General features: G+C 40.8%; 1 protein-coding gene across 5 annotated transcripts in view; it reads left to right on the forward strand.

The window, feature by feature from the left end:
- ARFGEF3 (ARFGEF family member 3) overlaps positions 1–16,501 on the forward strand; it is a 176,252-nt gene extending 159,751 nt beyond the window's left edge. For 4 of the 5 annotated variants that reach the window (XM_025422392.3, XM_025422393.3, XM_025422394.3 and 1 more), the window contains 2 exons: positions 4,238–5,498; positions 8,887–16,501. In XM_025422392.3, coding sequence (XP_025278177.1) covers positions 4,238–5,498; positions 8,887–9,078 — 1,453 coding nt within the window. In that variant the 3' untranslated portion in view covers positions 9,079–16,501. The remainder of the gene's footprint in view (positions 1–4,237; positions 5,499–8,886) is intronic. The other variant, XM_025422396.3, reaches the window with a different exon arrangement.
- Positions 16,502–18,603: the final 2,102 nt, after the last annotated feature.

Here is an 18,603-nt window from a genome sequence, read left to right on the forward strand (position 1 = left end):
AATACAGTCACACTGTGGTACTGTGGGTTTGGACTTCAACATATGAATTTGGGTGGGGGGACATAACTCAGCGTGTCTATAGTATTATCCATGGTCTCTCTTTTTTTAAATTGCAATATGAGGCATGATTCATACTGTTTCAGGGAGAAATACTTCAACTTTTCATGAGCTGTTGGGAGATAAAAACATCTGTGCCCAGCCATAAGAATCTGGCCCTTTTTAGATTGATTGATTGATTGATTGATTGACTTATAATTAGAGACACAAGCAAGAGGGAAGGGAAGAAGGAAAGGGAGAGAATCTCAAGCAGACTCCCCACTGAGTGCAGAGCCTGATGCAGGCTGATCCCAAGACCCTGAGATTGTGACCTGAGCCAAAATCTAGAGTCAGATGCTAAACCAACTGAGCCACTCAGGTACCCCCAAATCTTGCCCTTTCTAAATACTGTCATTTTGCCTACAAACTATTGTTGATAATACAATGTTGAAGATAATACCCATGAGTGGAATTTCCCATTTTTAAACTTCCAGCCTACTAATAATAATGATGGTAAGTATTTGAGCATGATATGTAAGATACAGCAGCTAGATACTTCCACTCCCATTTTATCCATGGGAAAACATTCAGAGAGGCCAGGCCACCTATCCAGGGACACATAAGCACAAAGGCGTGGAGCCATCTGGCATTCTTGGATTTGATTCTTATTACAGAGCAGTTCTTATCTTAGCACGAGATGTAGCACAAGATGCGGTAGACCCAAGGAAGGTTCGTATCTATGCTCATCCCCAAAGGTTCATGTTGAAGTTACCCATGGGGAAAAAAAATATCTAAATCAAATTCAGATTAGAGTATTAATAAAGAGAAATCTGGGTGTGGTTTTAAATCACTTGTAGATAGCCCCTGAGCTTTATAGCATCCACCTAATGTGAGAGCTTTAAGATATGGTACTTGAAATTCAGAATCTGTTTCTCTCTGAAACTGGCATTAGCAGGTGTTCAGTCAGCCACTGGTTAGGCAATTAATTCTCCAGGAAGAGACCTTTCCTTTGCACTTGGTCTCAGAAGCACTTCACAGTCCCCTTTGTAATGGGTGTGCAGACCAAAAGGATGAAACACTTGGGTACAACAAATTGAAAAATTATCTGTTCATTTTTGTTTGTTCCAGGTCTTTTTTAAAAATCTTCTGTCAATATAAATGATTAAGAGTTGCGCATCTATAACAGTTATTTCACTTTTTCAGCACCTCTCTGAAATTTTGATCTCTGTATTACTGCTCCAGCTGCGTCCCCTTATTGTCTTATTATGTATCATGGAGCTTGATCCTAAAGCAGAAGGCATTTTTTTTAAACTTTTCACATGCACACTTAGTCCCCTTGATACTTTAGGATATAAAATTGCTATCTTGGTTGATAAAGATACTCCATAACTCAAACATGGCCTTGCATCAACTGTCTTTTTATTTTTTTTAATAATAAATTTATTTTTTATTGGTGTTCAATTTGCCAACATACAGAATAACACCCAGTGCTCATTCCGTCAAGTGCCCTGACCAAAGCCCATCACCCACTCACCCCTATCCCCCCCCCTTCCACCACCCCTAGTTCGTTTCCCAGAGTTAGGAGTCTTTATGTTCTGTCTCCCTTTCTGATATTTCCTACCCATTTCTTCTCCCTTCCCTTCTATTCCCTTTCACTATTATTTATATTCCCCAAACAAATGAGACCATATAATGTTTGTCCTTCTCCGATTGACTCATTTCACTCAGCATAATACCCTCCAGTTCCATCCACGTTGAAGCAAATGTGGGTATTTGTCATTTCTCATGGCTGAGTATTTCTAATGGCTGAGTATCAACTGTCTTTTTAAACATTCACTGGTAAAGGGCTTTCCAGCTCTCGGGGAAGGTGACAGATCATGTCCTGTGGGCTCTGGTGTTTATATCTTCTAAAGGTTGATCAAACTTACCCCTCTCTGGTTGGGTTCCTGCTTCAGGAGTCCAGACTGCCAAGGGCATGGGGTTGAGGTGTCAGAGCCATTTCTCGGGGAGAACGTTGCTTCCGGGCGGCATTTGTACTTAGAGCCAATCTGTTTTTGTTACTCAGTTTGTCTTGAACACTTACTGAGAGCTGTTCTCACCAGACATTTTCCCAGCCTTGAATAAGATAATAAGATACCACCCTGGCCCTTGAAGACTTTACGGTGTAATGGGGCAGACAGACAAGGGAAAAGACTTGAGTGGCGACAGGATTTCCCTTAAGGTAGTATCCTATAGCTATAGACATGAAGCACTTGATCAACCTGGGGGCTTTTAAAAAGAATCAGGGTTCCTGATACCTTAAATAACTTATCAAAAGAAGGGCAGAATGAGGAGTTATTGTTTGAGGGGTACTGAATTTGGGATGAAAAGTTCTAGAAATAGACAGTGGTGACAGTTGCCCAAAATGGTGCAGGTACTTAATGCCATTGAATTGTGCTTTTAAAAATGGCTAATATAGGGACACCCGGGTGGCTCAGCGGTTGAGTGTCTGCCTTTGGTTCAGGGCATGATCCCGGCTCCAGGGATCAGGTTCCATGTCGGGCTCCCTGCAGGGATCCTGCTTCTCCTTCTGCCTGTGTCTCCACTTCTCTCTGTGTGTCTCTCATGAATAAATAAATAAAATCTTTTAAAAAAATTAAATTTAAAAAAAATAAAATGGCTAAAATAAAATAAACTTTTATGTTATGTATATTTTACCACCAAAGCAAGTTACTTAAATGAGTTGTTAGAAAAGGATATGGTTTGTCAATGGCAGATCTGTGCTGATTACACCATGCTGCCTCAGTGTACCATGGCACAGAGGGCAAGGTCAGCCTTTAAATGTACAGAAGCATTTGTGTTCCTTTTTGTTAAAAGAGTAATTTTGAAATGCAGGGTCATAGCTAACCATATTAACATAGTGGTTGGAGCTTTAAATAAACACTGTTAATTAATTAGAGTTGTCATAAATTCATAATTACCCCATATGGGATTTAGTTTGCAACATAATGGTATAAGCTATTTTCATGCAGTTCTAAGAGCAGCAAAACAATGTGAAACCATAAACCACAAACCACATGGGTGAATTATAGTATTTAACCAAGGTAGTACCTGGAATTGAAATCGGATAAGAATACAGCCAAACAGAAGAGGCCAAATCACCAAGGGGCACTGGTAAGGCTTCCTTATGTGGGCTGTGCCCGCTTCTCAACCAGGGGACCTGGCCAGGTGTCTAGGGAGGATTTGTCCCCTCCTCCTGTGCCACGTAGCTGACCCGAGGGGCCTCTCAGCAAATCCAAGTAAGCATTCCAGGGCCACAAAGGAGCCCTGTGGCCATGTTGGCAGGAAAGGACACAGAAGAGAATTATAAGTGTTGAATGAATGCTGCTTTGTCTCTCAGGTTTGATTTAGAAAGCTTGAGTTCAGTCATCTCTATCTTAAATTTGCAAATGTGTGACCCTCGCCCATTTCACATGCTGGAAGCACTGGAGTTTTTATATATATGCACCTAAAGCATTAACGGTTAATCCAAACAGTAAACTGGTTTGGTCCCTAGAAAGCTAGACTTCAATGAGATTGCTAACAGCTCTGGGTTTGAGGGAAAAAAAAAAAAAAACAAAAAAACAAAAAACCAAAGGTAGGGAAGAAAACCAATTAAAATTCATAGAATTGGCCAGAAGTTGTTACTTTCCGATTTTATTTCCTTCACAGTTACAGGTAATAAAATGTCCAATGTTGTATCCCATCACTGAGCCTATACTGAAAAGTTTTTACAAAACAGTAATATCATATAGCGCCTAGATTTTAGAAAGTGTCTGCAATCCTGTTAACCATGATTAAAATGGTGTAATGGCCCAAGAAGTTTGCCCTTTTGAAAGGAAGGCATCAGGGACGCCTGGGTGGCCCAGTGGTTGAACATCTGCCTTTGGTTCAGGTGGTGATCTCGGGGTGCCAGGATCGAGTCCCGCATCGGGCCCCCTGCAGGGACCTGCTTCTCCCTCTGCTCGTGTCTCTGCCTCTGTGTGTGTGTGTGTCTCTCATGAATAAATAAATAAAAGCTGTAAAAGAGATAATGAGATAAAATATACAGATAAATGAAGGCGTTGAAATAGAGCCGGCTAGTGTATCATTTGGCCCAAGTCCTTGGAAAATGGGTGACATTCGAATGGCTTTAGTGGCCGAGGCGGGTGACTTTAATCGATCCGTTTCTTTGCATTTGAAGCGTGTCTTTCCGGGAGATTGTGGTGAGCTTGCTGTCTCATCAAGTGCTCCTGCAGAACCTGTACGATGTCCTGCTGGAGGAGTTCGTCAAGGGCCCGTCCCCGGGGGAGGACAAGACGGGCGCGGCCCCCGAGGCCAAGCTGGCCGGCTTCCTCCGATACATCTCCATGCAGAACCTGGCCGTCATCTTCGACCTGCTGCTGGACTCGTACCGGACGGCGCGGGAGTTCGACACGAGCCCCGGGCTGAAGTGCCTGCTGAAGAAGGTGTCCGGCATCGGGGGCGCCGCCAACCTCTACCGCCAGTCCGCCATGAGCTTTAACATCTATTTCCACGCGCTGGTCTGCGCCGTCCTCACCAACCAGGAGGCCATCACCGCCGAGCAGGTGAAGAAGGTCCTCTTTGAGGACGACGAGAGGAGCACGGACTCGTCGCAGCAGTGCTCGTCGGAGGACGAGGACATCTTCGAGGAGACGGCGCAGGTGAGCCCGCCGAGGGGCAGGGAGAAGCGGCGGTGGCGGGCCCGGCTGCCCTCGCTGAGCGTGCAGCCCGTCAGCAACGCCGACTGGGTGTGGCTGGTCAAGCGGCTGCACAAGCTGTGCATGGAGCTGTGCACCAACTACATCCAGATGCACCTGGACCTGGAGAGCAGCGTGGACGAGGCGCCCGTCTTCAAGAGCGACCCGTTCTTCATCCTGCCCTCCTTCCAGTCCGAGTCCTCCACGCCGTCGACCGGCGGCTTCTCGGGGAAGGACACCCCTTCGGAGGACGACCGGAGCCAGGCCCAGGCCCAGGCCCAGGCCCACGCCCGGGACCACGCGGCCGAGCCCGGGAGCCTGAGGGCGGGCGGCGGCGGCGGCGACGCGCTGCTGCTGCCGCCGCGGCCGCCGAGCCCCAGGGTGGAGAAGAAGGACGCCGGCCGCAGGCGGGAGTGGTGGGAGAGCGCGGGGAACAGGATCTACACCATGGCGGCCGACAGGACCATCTCCAAGCTCATGACCGAATACAAAAAGAGGAAGCAGCAGCACAACCTGCCCGCGTTCCCCAAAGAGGGCAAAGTGGAGAAGAAGGGAGAGCCGCTGGGCGCCAGGGGCCAGGACTCCCCGCTGCTGCAGCGTCCCCAGCACTTGGTAGACCAGGGGCAGATGCGCCATTCGTTCAGCGCGGGCCCCGAGCTGCTGCGACAGGAGAAGAGGCCCCGCTCGGGCTCCACCGGGAGCTCGCTGAGCGTCTCGGTGCGGGACGCCGAAGCCCAGATCCAGGTGGGTTCCCGCCGCCCCGACGAGCCAGCCAAGCCGGCGCACGTTGGCCTGCGGTGGTACCAACCGGCTGCTTTCATCTCAAGTCTCCCTAACCCATTAGGAGCACAGCATGCTCGTTGCTTGGAAGGCCTTGAGTGGGCCGGCCCCTTCACTATTTAAAATTTGTGACTCAGCTTGAGAAGAAAACGGTGTTGGTACCATTTCAGGATAGATGAGAGATGGGGAAAGAGAAAAAGAGGGATCTAAAGTCACAGGGAGCCCTTTAAAAATAATGCGAGTGTTTGAATTGTGGGCTCCTGCCGCAGGCATAAATAAGTTAGAAGATCTCAGATCTTAGGATTCTGTGGACCTACACAAAAAATGTATTCTTAGAATAAACAGAAGTTGGGACTTAGCGTGAATCTTGCAAGATGCCTTATTTTCCTCTAAAGTATCTTGAAAATAGAACCAAACTTCAAAACCAGACGAGATTTGCAAAAGTCCAGTCAACCAGAGATGTGTGGTTATACTATAATAGATGACCTTTTGGACAAATAACATGGCTTAATTTTTTTCATGTCTTGGAGATTTGCTTGTGATTTTAAAAGTCACCCTGAATGAAGGTAGTCCTATTCCAGTTTGCTAAGCATTATGGAGACTGATCATTTAAAATGTCTCATAGAGATTTCATTATGAGAAGGCAAGAGAATTTTTAAAAATCTGAGGAATAGGTAGGTAAGATCTTTGTACAGGCATACCTCGGAGATATTGCGGGTTTGACTCCAGACCACTGCAATAAAGCAGATATCAAAGTGAGTCAAATGAATTTTTTGGTTTCCCAGTGCATGTTAAAATTATGTTTACACTATGCTATAGTCTATAAAATGTGCAATAGCATACTTAGAAATACACATACACACCCACACAACCTTAATTTAAAAAAATACTTTATTGCTAAAAAGTACTGACCATCCTCTGAGTTTTCCACAAGTCAGTCTTTCTGCCAGTGGGGAGGGTCTTTCTTCGACATTGATGGCTGCTGACCAGTCGGGGTGATGGTTGCGGAAGGTTGTGGTGGCTATGGCAATTTCCTAAAATAAGGCAACAATAAAGTTTGCTGCATTGACTCTTTCATGAATGATTTCTCTATAGCATGCAATGCTGTCTGGTAGCATTTACCCCCAGTAGAAACTTCTTTCAAAATGGGAGTCCATCCTCTCAAACCCTGCAACTGCTTTATCAACCGAAGTTTATGTAATATTCTAAATCCCTCACTATCATTCCAACAATCTCCACAGCATCTTCACTGGAAGTAGATTCCAGCTCAAGCAACCACTTTCTTTGCTCCTGCATAAGAAGCACCTCCTGATCTGTTCAGGTTTGATCAGGAGATCAAAGCAATCCAGTCGCATTTCCAGACTCCACCTCTAATTCTAGTTCTCCTGCTATTCTCACCACATCTGCAGGTACTCCCTCTGGGGAAGTCCTGAAACCCTCACAGTCATCCATGAGGGCTGGAATCCGCTTCTTCCAAACTCCAGTTCGTATTGATGTTTTGACCTCTTCCTATGAATCATAATGTTCTTCATGGCATAGAATAGTGAATACTTTCCAAATTCTCAATATGCTTTGTCCAGATCCCTCAGAGGAATCGCTATCTATAGCAGCTACAGTCTTATGGAATGTATTTCTTATATATTAACTTGAAAGTAGAAATGACTCTTTGATCCAAGGGCTGTAGAATAGATGTTGTGTTAGCAGGCATGAAGATGGTATTAATCTTATTGTACATCTCCATCAGAGCTCTTGGGTGACCAGGCACATTATCAATAAGCAGGATTATTTTAAAAGGAATCCTTTTTTCTGAGTAGTAGTTCTCAACAATGGGCTTAAAATATTCAAGAAACCGTGTTGTAAATAGATGTGCTGTCATTCCAGGCCTTGTTGTTCCATTTATGAAACACAGGCGGAACAGATTCAGCATAATTCTTAAGGGCTCTGGGATTTTCACAATAGTGAATGAACCCTGGCTTCAACCGCAAGTCACCAGCTACGTAAGCTCCTAACCAGAGAGGCAGCCTGACCTTTGAGGCCAGGCAGTGACTTCTCTCTAGCCATGAAGTCCTAGATGACATCTTTCAACAGAAGCCTCTTTTCATCTACATTGGAAATCTGTTGTTGGGTGTAGCCACCCTCATGAATGACCATAGGTAGACCTTCTAAGAATGTAGCTTCTACATCAGCACTTGCTGCTTCACCTTGCACTTTTCTGTTATGGAAATGGCTTCTTTCCTTAAACCTTATGAACCAACCTCTGCTAGCTTCAGACTTTTCTTCTGCAGCTCCCTCACCTCTCAGCCTTCACGAAATTGAAGAGAGTTAGGGCCTTCCTCGGAATTAGGTTTTGACTTACATGAATGGTGTAGCTGCTTTGATTTTTTTATCAAGACTATTCAAACTTTCTCCAGAACAGCGCTAAGGTTGTTTCTCTTTCTTATTTGTGTGTTCCCTGGAGTAGCACTTTTAATTTCCTTCAGGAGCTTTCCCTCTGCATTTCCAGTGTGGCTAACTTAGCCCAGAAGTAGACTCTTGTGCCAATCTCAGCTTTCAACATGCCTTCCTCACTAAGCATAATCATTTCTAGCTTTGGATTTAAAAGGAAAGACCTGTGACTATTCCTTTCACTTGAACACTTAGAGGCCATGGTGGGGTTAGTAATTGATCTAACTTCACCATTATTGTGTCTCAGGGAATAGAAGGGCATGAGGAGCAGGAGAGAAATGGGGGAACTGGTCAGTGAAACAATCAGAACGGACACATTTATTGATTAAGTTAATGGGCACAATTTATGGCACCCCGAAACAATTACAATAGTAACATTAAAGATCACTGATCACAGATGACCATAACAAATAATAGTAATAATAATGCAAAAGTTTCAAATATTGTGAGAATTACCAAAAGGTGACAGAGATACAAAGTGAGGTGAGCAAATGCTGTTGGAAAAATGGTGCCAACGATGGACATGCTCAACACAGGGCTGCCACAGATGTTCAGTTTATTTAAAAAAAAAGGGGGGGGGGGAGAAAGAAAAGAAAAAGCAGTGTCTGGGAACCACAGTATTGTAAAGTAAAATGCAATAAAACAAGGTATGCCTGGAGTCCCTGAAACCTGAAAATAAGGTATTCCTAACATTAAAGGAGTCTCTGCTATTCCTTGTATATATGAACTTAAAATGACGACTTAGCCACATTAGTGGCTTCTAGCCACATTGCATTAGTAAAGACTGATTTATTTGCAACCTAAAGCCTAGGAAAACTCGTTTGCAAACTGGCAGTGCTTAGCCACACCTGAGTTCGAATGAATCCAGAGGAGAAAGCTGCTAATTCCCCTCCATCCTTTCTCCTAGGCATGGACCAACATGGTGCTAACAGTCCTCAACCAGATTCAGATCCTTCCGGACCAGACCTTCACGGCCCTCCAGCCCGCCGTGTTCCCGTGCATCAGCCAGCTGACCTGTCACGTGACCGACATCAGAGTGCGCCAGGCTGTGAGGGAATGGCTGGGCCGAGTGGGCCGGGTCTATGACATCATCGTCTAGGAGACTCCCAGTGACCAAGTACAATAGCGAAGGTCGGAGAGTGCCTGCCAGTCTGACGGGTGGCGTCTTCCCCACCACCAGCCCCACTGAAACCAGTGTCTCGGAGAACAGTTGGCCGCTCCCTCGCTAATCAGTCCTGGGGCCATTCTGGACACTCACCTTGTATCTAGAGGACACAAACGATACTCTGATTTTGCACATTATTTCAGAAAAGTCTTCAGTCCTTGACACATTTCTAAATTTTGATGTTTATTTCCCAGTGCTTTTGCCTGCCATGCTATTCCCAAAAGAGTCCCTTTTCAAGGACTACTCCTTTGAAAACACTTCACTGGTCCATTTGATTTTTTTTTTTTTTTAATGCAATTGTTAAGAAAATATCCGCTGGTAAGTCAAGCTGATGTGCAAGCACTCAGGCATCTAGTAGCAGACGTTCTTCATCGGAGGAAGATATCTATTATGGTTATGGGCTTAGCAGGGAAGACAACAGCTGGAAAAACATATTCTTGGGTGTCATAATCAAGTAAGGGATGACTTCCTCTGTAAAATATTTCAGAACATTTCAAAGTTGTCCTAAATTGTCAAGATTTTCTGGTTGGTATTCACCAACTTACTTCTTCTTTTAAGGTACTGTTGTGCCTTTATTTCCCTATTTCTAAAGGAATAAAATGCTTTCCTGGCAGGGTTTTCAGTCTGTGTCCTGGAAACTTTTGACACACAGCTCCCAGTGATAGTGGCTGATACAGATCTTGCCAAGAGACGTAAGACTGACCTGCCACCCTGGCTTCCCACCAGTCTCTGCTTTTGCTCCCAAGGCAAAACAGGAAAGGGAAAGAAAAAAAAAATGGTGCCTTAGTTTCTTGTTGCACAGACATTTTTATGCTCTAGCTATCTGAACATAAGGCAGAACATTGGGTTTTTAAGAAAACAAAACATTTAAATGCAACTCCTTTTGTATCCACACCCTTGGAGGAAAGGACTCAGTTCTCCATCCAGTGAGCAGACTTCTCAGGGAACGGGGCAGGAAGTGTGGGGTGGCAGGGAGACAGCTGGGAGGGGTGGGAAAGGAGACTGGGACGAAGTCATTTTAAACCTTAAATATTATACAACCATCACGTGAAATTACAGTGTCAGGCAAACAGGCTCTAGTCTCAAAAGAAAAAATAACTAATGGAGAAGGGGACACAATGAAATTTAGGAAATTAAGTTTTTCAATTTAAAATATGTGTTCTCTCTGGCAAGTAAATTTATCTTTTGTCTGAGGTCTTTCTAAATGGCTGTTCTATATGGACATTTCTTTCGGATAGTACTAGAAAATTAATTTGGAATCCTTATATTATTTACAATATACTTCATAGTTCCTAAATTATAATGATTGAAACATCAAGTCTTTGGTAGAGAAGCAAGGATTTACAACTAACAGCTTTATTAAGTGCTGTTATTTGTAAACTTTGTCTTCCTTGAGAAATATGTAACTATCTACAAGGTTAAGATGAAGACAGGGTTCCCTGATTTATTTAGCCAATATGAAAGAACCTCATCATTCCTTATACCATCTAAAGATCACCACAGAGTCCAGAGACATATTTCCAGTTCCATGACACATTCTTTTTGCCTTCAGGTTTTACTCATTAGACAAATAAGTTTAGAAGCAAATCAACTCCTTGATCTTAACAAGCAGTGAATTGTTGGGATAGTAATGAGCTGTATTCTACACTTTTAAATTGTTATTTTTTGGAAATAGAATTGAAAGTCGGGTACTTTTTTTATTTTAACAAAAGCTACAAAAAGAAATAGAGCCACCAAGATGTACTGCTTTTCTGAGATTTGGTTCCCCTTTGTGAGCCCATGAGGACTCCAAAATTCACTTTAGGGGTGGGAAATAAGCTTCATTAGAGAAGAGTATCAAATCAGAGTGATTATGAAATGTTTATATGTAGCAACCTCTTATAAAGTATGAAAATTTGAGGGAAGCCTGTCTCAGTGTAGAATGTCATGTCCTAGAGTATGTTAATTGTTTAGAAATCAGAATCCATTCTCCCATAGATGCTCTATTATGAGATCCAAGGCTAGTTTATGAAAATAAACTGTACGTTCAAGAATTAAAAAGTGAGAAAACATACATAGTTCTTTACCTACCATTTTTAAGAGGTTTTTGACCCCTTTCCATCATCTATTCTATAGCCTACCCCACGGCCCACATTGGTCTCCACCCACCTCTGTCCCCAGCATACTCTGTGCTTCACATCCACATCAGATTTCAACAAGAAAGTTAGCTAAACCACCATAATACCTCCCAGAGGTATCTGTGATTGTCAAAAAAGATATTGCCTGATGCAAATAATCTCTAACAAACAGAACATCAGGTCACAATGAAGTCTGTCATCTCCAGGGGTGGAGAGGAACCCTTGGTAGACAAGGCTTCCCTTTCCAGACGGCCCAGGTCAGCCTCTCACACTCTCCTGCTGTCTTGGTTTCTGCCTTTTCCGCTCTCTTCCTTCACTCTCGCTCTCCCAAGGTCTCTGAAGGACCAATGTCAAGACAGCCTTTGTGGTTAAAACAGTTCTTACCATACATTTACTGATCTAAGCAGAATAAGATTTTGTACATTGCTTTCAATTGCCCATATTTACTGCCAAAAGTGTGTTACCCTAAGGTTGAGATTTATTTTTTAATATTTTGGTAAAGTGCATCTTGAAAGCATCTAGAAAATTCAGTATTTAGGAATTCCTGACAGCCAGGTAGACCACACTCATCATCAGATTTCTCCTTGCCCTAAGAGCATAGGTTTGATGGAGTTCTAGGATTTCCCCTAGTTCTTGCCTCTCCTGATTAGCTTTTAAAAATGCTTGGGCTGCCTCTTTACACCATCTTATTCTCTCTCCCCTTACGATTATTTTCTAGCCTTCTCCATCAATACAAAACTAGGGCATTTTCTACCATCTTTATGCTATTTAATGACTGACCAAGGCAGATGTTAACACACATAACAGCTCAGATTAAAATATTTGCAATCAAACATGACAAAATATTAACAAAATTCAAAAGTACCTTTAAATGGAAGCCTCTTGGTATGATACCACCAAGCTTTTAGTTCTTGTTTTAAGAAGAGGCTTATACAGAGTGAGTGGAGAAAGTCAAATGGCCTTAACCATAAGAAGGTAATGTGATTGTATAATAGATATCCCTGACTCTCCCCAAATACATCACAAGACTGCTTAGGTAAGACAGTCTTCTTTCTCAGAAAGAAAATCCATTTGTGTCCACCCATCAAACTAAGCAGAATGAAGACCTTTGTTTGGAGCTGATAACCACAAGAGGTTATAAACAGCGGGGAGGCGGTGACATTTGTCGAGTGCCACTGTGAATGTAGACCCTTTACCTACATTAGCATTTAATTTTCACAATGACCTTGTCAAATAGGCATAGATTTCCTCATTTTTGTTCAGCTGAGGATACAGACCCAGAAAGGTTAAGAAATTTGCCTGAGATAACCAGTAAGTGGCAAAGCTGGTTGTGAGAGAGGTGTTCCTAAGTTCAAAGGCCATGCTCTACAACATTGTGCTCTAAAAACACAGGGGAAACACTTTAGTGTTTTAAGGAATTAAACAGTTAAAATGAGTGGAAAATATCTGATTGACATCCCAGATCTGCTATGTTATGGGAATTTTTCAAATAAGGTTTAAAAAAAAAAAAAAAGAAAAAGCTAGTGTTTTTACATAGAAAGATCATATATAACATAATATTTTGAGTGTTTGAAAATAAAATAAGGTCTGAACTTTAATCTTCAAGCAGGCCCTCAGAGGTAATTTACAAAACTTGCCAAATTAGTTGGAAATGATAGAATAATATTGTTCATGGCCAGCTGTTACGCAGAAAAGCATGGCAGTCTGTGGCCAGAATGACATGCAAAGTTGGTTCAATTTAATCACTCAAAATAAAGTGCCCTGTAGCCAACAGTGCCTCTCTACTTGCTTCCCTGGGAAGTGTACAGTAGTAAATACGTAAGTCATCATCAAAGTTTGGGAATATGCAAAATAAATTCTAACCAGTTTTCAAATGCACTCTTTCTGAAGAGGCAGCAACGGGTAAGACAAGATTGTTTAAAGATCCGGGTACTGAGGGCATCAGGTCAATATCCATAGCAACCACGTGCCACATGCCTAAATATTTCTGCATATTCTGTGGAGACAGGCATTAAAAAAGTCCAACACGTTTCATTAAGTGAATAACAAAACTTGGATATGCATGGGTACCACTTAGGTGATCCTAGTGACATTTAGTGTGGCCTTAAAAAAGCAAGAGACTCTTTTTAAGCACTTTTTATTGGAAATATGAACTTGTTATTGGGCAAGCTTTATGAAACTAGTATAGAACTCATAATTATGCTTCATCAAGAAAAATTGTGTTCTCCTTCCTCATAGTGGAGCAATCTAGAAAATTGTCTCTTGTGAGATCCTCTTCCTCTGCTTATAATGTTTGTATTTGATGTGGAAGTAACAAATAGTTTAATACAAAGTGTTGGACTAGAACACCATTTAGATTTCCAAAACACAATTATTGCTTCAGGGAAAACAGACCAAAAAAATTATCCCCGGGGATAATCTATGAGAAACTCAGTTGGGAATAATGCTCAATTTCCATATAAATGATGGCACCACTTACTAATTGAAGAAAACTCGATGCCACACCACTAGCACCATACAAAACCTGTCCCCTCTATCTTTGTACAATAATGCATGAGAGTTCCAGGGAGGAGAGACTGGCTGACCATCTTCGTGACAAAACCGTAGTCAACTGCGGGTGAATCCCATCCACTTATGGTCCTTCCAGCCTTTCAATCACCAAGAATTGTTTGTACTATTAGTTCCTATCCTGAAGGTTTAAGTAGTGGTTGTGTGGTATCTTTTGACTTTGTTCTAAAGTGGTTCTCAAACTTTAGCACACATGAGAATCACCTGGAGGGCTTGTTAAAACACAGGTTGTTGGGCCCATGCCCAGGGTTTCCAATTCAGTAGGTCTGGAAATTTGCTTTCCTAACAAGGACCCAGGTGAGGCCAATGCTGCTGGTCTGGGGACCATACTCTGAGAACTGCCTTGAAAAAATTTCCAGCTACTACCTTTAAGATCAGCCTGACTTATCAAGCTCTAGAGAAAACAACAAACAACCTGGGGCAGACAACTTGGGATTGGATTCTCTACAGCATTCCTATTCAACCTTCCCAGTTTCTAGGTTTATTATACCAACAATTCGGTTTTTTACAAGCTCAAAGACAATGAATGTATCAGTTCAATGGGACAGTGAGATCTGTGTAAGCTTTTCGTCTTTGTACTTAGAAACACTGGTTCTATGGATGATCATTTGTATCATGTTGACCCTTTGACTTGTACTGAGGTGATTTTAAATTTAAATACACAGTGTTTGAGTTTCTTCTGTCATACAGTTTTAATATTTCCATCTCAACTCTGTTGCAATCTTGGCTCCTGGCTTCCAGAGGTTTTTGAGTCATTGCTTGCTTGCTAGTAGGTTTCTCTCTCTCATTAGTCACCCAAATATCAACATGTCAAAATGATATTACACTACTTGATGTACCTTCATCTTTCATTTAACTGTCTGGTGTAAATATTTTCATTTCCTGTGTACCTGTAAAGAGTCTACCAAGTGGTTTCATGGAAATTTGGAAACTGAATAACTCCCTTTTAGCAGTACATGTGCCTGTTTTAAGGACTTTTCAGAAAATGTGTTTCTGTTCATATCTGCACAGTGGAGACCACACTCCTCGTTTTCCAATTATGGGAGAAATGTACACATGTATCAATATGCTTTGGGAATACAATGAAATCATGTTAACTCAAGTGTAGGTGGGGCCTTAGTTGATTTCCTAACATTTTCTTTGATTAATTAGCCTTGGAAATTCTTTTCTTGCATTAAAAAAAGGTTCATGGAATAGTTCAAGAGAAAAAAATTAAGAACTTTTAAATTATCATCCAAGTATAAACTATATTAATTACAGATACTTCTTATTGATTTAAGTTTCTTTAAAACTTTCTGCTTGAATACTCTAACATTGTTTAAATTAATTTAGATTTTTGTATGAGAAGATAATTACAGTATTTACTAGATTTAGTGAGATCAGAAAGCATATCAAAGTGTTAATGGTACTAAAGAGTAGAGTTCTTGCCTCTGTGGATGGAAATAATTGAAGAGTTTTATTACACTTTTGTTTTCCATAATCCATTTTAGAAATTATGTGTGCTTTTAGCTCTTTTAATAGTAATTGATTTTCAAGTTAAATTTAAAATACTAATCTCTGGGAATAATTTTAGTTCCAACTTATTTTACCAATTGGTGCCAAAAAAGGGATGGGGGGAATCTAAAATCCAATCTTTTGAGCTACCACATAAAATATGTTTTCAAGTTAGGGAATCTCAAGCCCTGACACTACCAGCCACCAGTGGTCATCCATGACTACCTCATGATCATGTGCAGGCTACTTTGTATTCCTCCCTTGGCAGTTCTTTCATCTGTATTTTGTTGGAAGTGGTCCTCTGTAATAAAAATTGGTTTCCTGCTAAATAGGCAAAACTGGACAAAGATTAATGATTTTGATATTTTTGGTTTCACTTCAATTGAAACCATGTGGTAGGATATCCAGGTATGGCATGATAGGGGCAGGAGCAGGTGCCTAGAGGGAAAGAGTAATTTCACTTATTTTTGTTTGTTGATTTGTTTTCAGTGGATGGGTGGGGGTGGGAGGAAGGGAGCTAAGAATAAGATGTTTATTGCCCTAATCATGCCAAAAAGTTGTTATTCAAGATTATTTTCCTGCATTTCTAAGAGAAATAAATTACATTATAAACAGTTCCCCTACTACCACTTCCCACTCTAAATAAAGCCAGAAGGTGGTAAGGGTTCTTTTATCCCTTCTTGTATTATGCCAAAGAATTGACTTGTTTTCATGCATAAAAATTGTAAGTAAAGCGTGGTATAGCCATAATTATTTGAGTCAGTATATCATTTTACCTATAAAATGCAGAATTCATCCTTGCAATCCCATTCACCAGGAGCCTTGAAGCATTTTGTTTACTCCAAAGGACTTGTCAAGGAAATATAATTTTAATTTGCCGCCTTATTTAATCAGTTTGCTCACATTAATAATTTTTTTTAAAACCCTGAAACTATCCTCCTTTATATGTTGATAAACTGTTTGATAGAATTTGTCTGTTCATTGTTTAACAGGTCCCTGTAAGCAAGCTTGCAAGTGTATTTTGTGTACATTTTATCTGAGGTGAAAATGAAAATTCTAAAGAGAAAATATTTTAAAAGATTGTATTTATGTTGCTTGTGTTGTAGAATAAAAATTCAAATGCATTAAAAATATGTGAAACAATTTTCTTTACATAATAAATATATCTAAATAATTTATGTAACTAGCCTATGTTTATAGAATTCAGCCAAAGAATCAGGTTCCTTTCTCCATGGCATTTCACAACTGAATGAAGAGGCCACTTCCAGTTCCATAATACAAAGATGGTCACTGTTAACAATTTGGTACATGCCTAGAAAGTACATTTGAAGAAATACATATTACATATATATAATATTTTTAATATTTATTTTTTTAAGCATGCTTCACACCCAACGTGGGGCTTGAACTCACAACCCCAAGATCAAGAGTCACATGCTCTACCAACTGAGCCAGCCAGGCACCCCTATAATTTTTTAAAATAAATTCATACTATCAGTAGATATTGGTGGAATTTGTTCATTATAAAAATTACCTTTTTTTCATAAACAACTAATAGGAATAATACTATTAGAAGGTAATATTGAAAAGAACATACAGCCACTTTTAACATCATGGTCTTATTTGATTGCAGCTTTATCACTGTTTCAAAAGCCTATAATAGTATAAGCCTAGAAATCATCATGCCCAAATTGTGGAAAAGTGGCCATTAGAAGGATCAAAGTACAGGCTGCCATAGGGATGGAATTTGTGTATGTGACCTTAAACCATGATTCTCTATCATACACTGGGAATCTCACAGTTTTACTACTAAAACATAGTCACTTCCCTCCTATGGCTGAAATAAAACTACAATAGATATGTACTTTGCAATACAGACATCATAAATGTAAGTGGGTGTTTGTGGGTGGAGGTGAGGAGGGCCAAGAATGCCCTGGACTTTCGCTAGAAAAGCAGAGTTCACATCCCAAGCTTTGTGGCTTCCTGGGAGTGGGAAAATCATACAATTTTGAGTACAGAGTTCAAGGTTCCCACTCTGCAAAATAAACTCTAACCTCAGAGCTGCTTCAAGGTAACATGAAAGCCCCAATGTTGCAGTGCTGTGTAAACACCAATGACTAATAAATGCAGTACAACTATGTGCTGAAGGATTATCCATCTCATAAATAGCACCACTATTTTGCAAGATGATTTATGCTTGAAACCTCATGTATACATATCCTTGACATCTATATCAATAAATGCACTACAACACAGAAAGCTTAACATTTTGTGCTAGTCTTATACAAGGAGGTTGGCAGCTCAGATGTAGATCTCTTTAATCAAATATTTTGGAAATAAGTCCTAGGTCAGTAACCAGTTCTTCCATTATTGATATCCTGCAATGAATATAAGACATGCATAAACCTGTATGTATTTCCTTAAAGGAGACTTGATATGCTTCAACTATTTGACTTCTGATCAAAACTTGTATAATTCAGCTTTGATAAATATTTCATCTCACTCATTAAAAACTCACTTTCCCATCTGGCGTCAAGGTAGGTTCAATAAGCAAGTGAAAATAAAATTGAAGCATAATGTAATATTGTGGCTTTCACATATCGACCGGCATTTCTGTTATCTCAAGCCTTTGAAAGAATACTCCAAGCATGACTTTTATCTCTTCCTTGTTTGTTTTTATATGTAGATTCCTAGTTACAACATCAAGTCATGGGTGCCCTGAATCTGCCCCCTAATTTAATCTGGTTGCTCAAAATGTTCTGTTGTCAAAGAAACAAACTATCCAGCTTAATGATCTCATGCAAACTGAGAGAGGGCAACAGCATAATTAAATCCCAGAGAAGCAGTTTCTAAGTTAAAAAAAAAAAAAAAAAAGATTATTTCAACATGAAGGGATCAAATTCACAACAGTTTAGAGCTGGGAACTCAAACATTGAACTTCAGTTAACTTTGACATGGTTTCCCAGTCTCTGGCAGAGAATAACCTTCAAGAAGATAAATTAGATAATGAATGTTGTGATGCAGAAGGCTCCATTATAACTCAACTTGAAAAAATGAGTATTGAAGTTAATTTACCAATTATAAAGGAGAAGATAGTGTTGGCTATATTTTGGTTAAAAATTCAATATTCCATCAAATCAGTAAATACTCAATGGGTTTTCTAAAATAACAATGGGTTATAAAAGCAACATTATTCTAAAAGCCTAGAATAGATTTTTTCTTTCAAGTGGGAGGAATATATATTATTACAGACTGGTCAGGTCAAACCATTCAGAAATGA

Source organism: Canis lupus, chromosome 1, assembly GCF_003254725.2.
Source record: "Canis lupus dingo isolate Sandy chromosome 1, ASM325472v2, whole genome shotgun sequence".
Taxonomy (NCBI): domain Eukaryota; kingdom Metazoa; phylum Chordata; class Mammalia; order Carnivora; family Canidae; genus Canis; species Canis lupus.